Here is a 6,647-nt window from a genome sequence, read left to right on the forward strand (position 1 = left end):
TTATACTCCAATAAAGATGTAAAAAAAAAAAAAAAAGATGGTATCTGCTGCGAAAGTATTTGAGAAGAATGTGCTAAATGGCTTGGTATTTTCTGTAGGAACCCCGGAGCGAAATACAGTTTGCGAAAGTTGTCCAGATGGGTTCTTCTCCAATGAGACGTCATCTAAAGCACCCTGTAGAAAGCACACAAACTGCAGTGCACTTGGGCTCCTTCTAACTCACAAAGGAAATGCAACGCATGACAATGTATGTTCTGGAAACGGTGAACCGACTCACAAGTGTGGAATAGGTAATTATGTTTCAAAATATCAGTCTTTGTACCACCTCTGAGTTGAATACAAGACCCTCCAGCCCTTCTTAGTCAAACTTGTATTTTCCCTTTCTTGAATTTTAACCAAGACTATTCCCTGTGCATCATCGCTAAAGCCACAACTCAAAATCTTTCAAAAAGTCCCCATCTTCTCACAATCATGCTCCAAACCCTGACTTTCACACTTGAGTCAAATGTTACCCACGGAGAACGGGGTGGTGTAAAGATTTTGTTTAAGGTTCGATGATCAGAGTCCAAATTGCAGAATTTTTTAAGCTATGCATTTTTATCACTTTTAAGAATATCTGTATTATTAGCCAAAGTATAAATTGGCAACAAAGAAGCATAGTGACATACATAGATGACAAATTAGAAATGCAATACTGGCTTTGTTACCTATGGTATTACTGCATCTGTTGCATGGAAGTTCTAAGTTCCTGTACTTTGTCTTAAACTCTTTATTCAGGAAAGGTCAGTAGCTCCAAGCTCAAGTTACCTGAATGTACCTCATGTTGGTGATGGTACTAATCAGGTTGCTGTCCTCACCTTGTCACTCCTACCACCACACTAACCTCAGACCTTCTACCAAGGACTCATCACACCAAGGAGGATCGACCTTTTAGCATTTAATCAGCTTGACTCTCCCCAAACATCTTTTTGTGCGACATAGAAGTATATAAAACATAGGAATGTGGGTTGGGAGATTGAAGATTCAAACCCAGTCCCAACATTCTTTCACTGTGTTGTAAAAATCTTAGATAAGTCATTCAGCTTTTCTGCTTTCTTATTAAATAATGGAACGAGGGAAGGGATAGAAGAAGAGTGACCTCTAACATTCTCTTTAATTCATTTATACTTTTATTTCTATCATTCTTTGAGCACTTACTATATGCCAGACACTTTTGCTATATGGGCTTTAATCTTTATAAAAATACTGTAAAGTTTGTTCTAATGTATGAACTTGAATGGCAGAGTCAGGATTCAAACCCAGACCTAATGAATCCAAAAACAAACTATTAATCCCTGGGATATACCAACCCTACCCAGACACTCAGGCCATTGCACTTCTTTTCTAAATGACATGTTTTTGTGTTTGATTATTTTCCCACTTAATGTACGCTTATACATCTGTATCCATCCTTGTTCCCAAAGGTAAACTATGTGTCTGTGTGTGTGCAGAAAATAATACACTATTTCAGATTACTTTTCAAGCTCCCTTAAAGACAGTGATTTGACATTGATCTTGAAGTAACCTGTAGACACCAGCTAAAGCTTTAACAAAATATTTCACAGTTACATTAAAATATGTTCATGTATATATTAACATATATATACACATTATGCTATATATATAGAATTTTTGCTGTAAGTTATTTATAGCAGTAATACATTCTTATTAGACGTTTGTTAAACTCTCCCCCACAAAATGCTCTAAAAGAACATTAGAAAGGACATGAACCCAGTTGGATTGGTGATCTGCCACTAAGACCAGGCAACAGAAGATTGATTTTATTCAAACTTCTCATTTTAGCATGCAATATCCTGGAAAACTCAACTGTGTTGGTTTTTATTATTACTATTATTATTATTATTTTTGTCCCTTAGACGTCCAAGAATCCAATTATTGAGTAAATCTTCTTGGTTTTCCCACCTTCCTTTAGACATGACCCTGTGTGAGGAGGCATTCTTTAGGTTTGCTGTTCCTACAAAGCTTACCCCGAACTGGCTCAGTGTCCTGGTAGACAATTTGCCTGGCACCAAAGTGAACACAGAGAGCATAGATCGGATAAAACGACGACACAGCTCACGAGAACAGACTTTCCAGCTGCTGAAGTTATGGAAGCATCAAAACAAAGACCAAGATATGGTCAAGAAGATCATCCAAGGTATGGGAACCTGAAATAAACAACTCGATCAGAAATCAGAACACCTGTCGGTCCTACAACAGAAACAGGACTATGTACCTGTTTAGTTGTGTGGATGATGTTTCCCTTTGGGAATTACTGTTGGACTGAAAACGTATTCATCAAGTGATAGTGGATATGCTATTCCTAGAGCAGTCACGTGAGGTTTTGTTCTCACCTCCTCTACTCCCCAATTTCTTTTTCAAGTGTCTCTCTAAAGGGAGAGATAATACATTTCAAATGTGGGACTAGACCTCAGGAAATCTGACTCTGGATCCCCTTAGCAGTTTTAGGAGCATCCCTTCTGGCCTATCTAGAAGTTCTTTAACCACTTTAGATCTTACTTTGCATTTCTACCAGGAAACTATGTTGGATTTATGTGGTAATTCTCTCCAGAGAGCCTCTAAGTGTCTTACAGGTATCCTCTCATTAATCCTCACAACACAGCCTATTTTATTTTACTTTTATTTTTAAAAATTTATTTACTTATTGATCTATTTTATACATATTAGTGTATACATGTCAATCCCAATCTCCCAATTCATCCCACCACCACCACCTGCCACTTTCCCCCCTTGGTGTCCATACGTTTGTTCTCTGCATCTGAACACAGCCTATTTTAAGATTACCATTTTAATAGCATGTGTTGTGAGGATTAATGAGATAAGGTCTGTAAAGTGTTTGAGTTTCTTGGAGAATCTCCTTTAGAAACTCTGTGTGTGTGTGTGTGTGTGTGTGTTATGATGGGAGAGAATCGGAGGGGAAAAGGAAGTAAGTTTCATCCAGTGTGGACTCTAAGCTTTAGGATACACAGTAGAAAAAGTTCTGACTTTAATTAGCATTGGGAGGACATGGCAGAAAAAATGAGGGAGCGTTTTCATAATGCAGACAGTGTCAAGGAGAAATCCATTCTGCTCTTCACATGTAGTTAAATGACTGAGGAGTCCTACACAACCTTAAAGCCTCCAACATCTGAAACTGAGGCAACAGATTTTAGGCGACTAACAGCTTTAATAGTTGAATGGTTTCACTTGTGCAAAGAGTAAACTTGTCTTCTGTTTTTGGCAAACAAAATGTATTCTTTGAAATTATAATTAGCCCTGAAGCAAAAAGAGAGGGAAGGAGAGAATCAGAGACGGTTAGAATTGGAAGGGACCCAATTTCCTATTTTATAAATGAGGACATTTCAGCCCAGAAAGATGAACAGACTTGCCTTCGGGCCCACAGATAATAAATGACTCATGTCATCAATAGAAACGTTATTTATTGCCTCTTATGTTTATGTCCTAGCTCATTACTGAAATATTCTCCAGGCCATGTGTATCCTACTGTTCTTTGGCCTCATATTATTGGGTTTTCACGGCTCCTCCTTTGTGCTGACGATCTCCTGGTGCTATTTATTAAAGACCGTTTGAAGGACCTAATTCTTCAAATAGCACATATATTGGGTATCAGTTAATGAAAGTTTGTATTATAAAATAGCTAACTTTGTGTTTTTCCTAAAAGGTTACACTTTTAATTTCTCCAAATTTTCTTAGAAAACGGTGTGTCTGTAGTTTCCCACTGTTATTTTCCAAATTTGGGCTTTTCACAAAGCTGTGTTGGATGCCTAGAATATAGGAAGCGTATTATCCTAGTGTAACACAAAATAATATTTAACTCAATTCTCAGAAATAACTAGCATTACTTAAGCCCTCCCAAAAGGAAAGGAGGAGGTTATCCTTAAAGTTATGAAATTCTGGGGAACCTCCTTTTGCCTCAGGGAAGTTTTACGGTGGCTTTGGGTGGATTACGTGAATGTCTCTGGGCTTTTGCTTTATGCAGATATCGAACTCTGTGAAAAGAGCGTGCAGAGGCACATTGGGCACATGAACCTCACCTTCGAGCAGCTTCTAAGGCTGATGGAAAGCTTGCCGGGGAAGAAAGTGATGACAGAAGACATTGAGAAAACAATGAAGACGTGCAAATCAAGTGATCAAATCCTGAAGCTTCTCAGCCTCTGGCGAATAAAAAATGATGACCAAGACACCCGCAAGGGCCTGATGCATGCCCTAAAGCACTTGAAGACATACCACTTCCCCAAAACTGTCACTCAGAGTCTGAAGAAGACCATCAGGTTCCTTCACAGCTTCACCATGTACAGATTATATCAGAAGCTATTTTTAGAAATGATAGGGAACCAGGTCCAATCATTAAAGATAAGCTGCTTATAACCGGAAGTGGTCATTGAGCTGTTTCCTCACCATGGACCAGATCCAATAAATGAGTAAACTGTTTCTCAGGCGCTTGAGGAGGGTACAATGATTTCTTTCTCATCACCAAGGACTAGATTTGGCCACAGGGCCTGAAAAGAAACTATGGTGTGGAGAAAGAACTCACATCTCCCCCCAAAGTTTAATCAATCCCAAATAATTTATCCAACTAACAGATTTGGTCCAATATCTACTGACTATATTTTTCCTTGTTACTGCTTGCAGTAATTCAACTGGAAATAAGAAACTAGACTCCATTGTGCCTTACTAAACATGGGAATGTCTAACTTAAATAGCGTTGAGAATTCAGCTGTACTAGAGGCTTTTATTAGAAAGCCATTTTTTTCTGTAAAAGTTACTAATATATCTGTAACACTATTATAGTATTTGCTATTTATATCCATTCAGATATAAGGTTTGTACATATTACCATCCTGAAGGGAAACTGTGTAAGACTTAATTTTAGAAAGAAAAAAATATATATTCTGTTTATTATTATGACAAATGAAAGAGATAAAATATATTTTTTAACAGAATATTTGTAACATTTCCTAATAGGTACTGCCATTCTTCCTGTGTAGAGTATTTTTGTAATATACTTTTACCTGTGTAAACTGAATTATCATTTTATAGAAAATGCATTATTTAGTCAATTGTTTAATGTTGGAAAGTATATGAAATATAAATTATCTGAATATTAGATGCTCTGAGAAACTGAATGTACCTTATTTAAAAGATTTTATGTTTTTACTATATAAACAACATCATTAAAGTTTTCAAATTATTTTTCATCGCTTTTCCTCTTGCTTTTATGTGAATGGGACATGAATGGGTCTGAGCTTTCACAATTTTCCCTTTCTTTTATCATCAGGACCATCTGGGAATTCTTAAAAATGAAGATTCCTGGACCAATTTATTGAGAAACTCTGGAAAGGAGGGCAGAAACCTGCATTTATAACAAGTTCCAAAGTAATTTTTACTACACTAAAGTTGGAGAACTTCTGAAGTCAAGCTTAGTATAGAGATGGCACAAACAACTTATAATTACTGCCACTAGCATCAAGAGACCAAACTACCTAAGTTCTTTGGGTTTCAAGTAATAGAAACTGGCACTACTTAAGAAAAAGTTAATTGGAAGCATGTGTATTTGGTTGAGTGGTGCCCCTGCCCAAAATATGTTTATGTCATAATCTCCAGAACCTGTGAACGTTACTTAATTTAGAAAAAGGATCTTTCTTCGCATGTGTAATTAAGAATCTTGAGACGATAAAATCATCCTGGATTATCCAGGTGGGCCCTAAATCCAGTGGCAAGTGTGTTTATAAGAGACACATAGAGGGGAAAGACAGAAGAGAAGATGATGTGCAGACAGAGGCACAGATGGGAGTGATGTGGTTACAAGCCAATAAGCCATAAGCTAGGGAAGAAAGGAACAGATAGATTCTCCCCTAGAGCCTCTGTAGGGAGTGCAGCCCTACTGATATCTTGATTTTGGACCTGCCCTCCAGGACTATGAGAGAATTAATATCTGTTCTTTTAAACCACCCAGTTTGTGGTAATTTGCCAGAACAGCTACAGGTAATAATACAGGTTGTATCCAAGCCTCAGAAACAGTAGAATTAAGATAACGCTGGGCTCCTTGACGGCAGAAGTTCCTACACTTTCTCCTAGTCTTATACTTCTGTATCTTTTAGTTCAAAATGTCAAATTCCTAGCAGAGAGACTCTGGGTGTCCTAGGTGAGGACTGGTGTAAATATTCAATACATGGCTAGTGAGGGTCTCTCTTCATCAGCTGTAGTTCCCAAGAACGGGATATGACTGGGAACAGGGTCCATTACACCCCATCCTTTCACAGTGTGTGTTTCTCTTTTCTCTCACTTTTCTGTGATTTAGAATGTAACACAGATCAACCTTACCTTTGTGAAACCAGATCATTATGGCCGCTTTGACGGAAGGGTAGATCCAGGTAAATGTCACACAAACTCATAAATCTGGGGAAATAAAACGCAGAGGTGAAGTCAAGAGGCACAAACCTGGAGAATCAGTCCCAAGGCTGCAATACGGGGAGTGGAAAATACTGTGGAAATTAAGTGCTGAAGTCGTTAAGTCGGAGGACAGGGGTTAACTAACAGCCATCATGTTCCCTTCAGAAGTTCCAGTTCTTCCACCAAAGTTCTTG

General features: G+C 37.9%; 2 protein-coding genes across 2 annotated transcripts in view; one reads left to right on the forward strand and one right to left on the reverse strand.

Moving 5' to 3' along the window:
* TNFRSF11B (TNF receptor superfamily member 11b) overlaps window positions 1-5,255 on the forward strand; it is a 29,185-nt gene extending 23,930 nt beyond the window's left edge. Inside the window, exons 3-5 of the mRNA XM_029222910.1 lie at window positions 99-290; window positions 1,973-2,197; window positions 4,040-5,255. Of these exons, the coding sequence (XP_029078743.1) occupies window positions 99-290; window positions 1,973-2,197; window positions 4,040-4,428 (806 nt within the window). The 3' untranslated portion in view covers window positions 4,429-5,255. The remainder of the gene's footprint in view (window positions 1-98; window positions 291-1,972; window positions 2,198-4,039) is intronic.
* Window positions 1-6,418, reverse strand: part of COLEC10 (collectin subfamily member 10) — a 166,265-nt gene extending 159,847 nt beyond the window's left edge. Inside the window, exons 1-2 of the mRNA XM_029222915.1 lie at window positions 6,385-6,418; window positions 2,028-2,207 (exon numbers count right to left, since the gene is read on the reverse strand). The gene's annotated coding sequence lies outside the window, so the exon portion shown is untranslated. The remainder of the gene's footprint in view (window positions 1-2,027; window positions 2,208-6,384) is intronic.
* Window positions 6,419-6,647: the final 229 nt, after the last annotated feature.

This window comes from Monodon monoceros, unplaced genomic scaffold (assembly GCF_005190385.1).
Source record: "Monodon monoceros isolate NGI ecotype Baffin Bay Population unplaced genomic scaffold, NGI_Narwhal_1 Super_Scaffold_14, whole genome shotgun sequence".
Lineage (NCBI taxonomy): Eukaryota > Metazoa > Chordata > Mammalia > Artiodactyla > Monodontidae > Monodon > Monodon monoceros.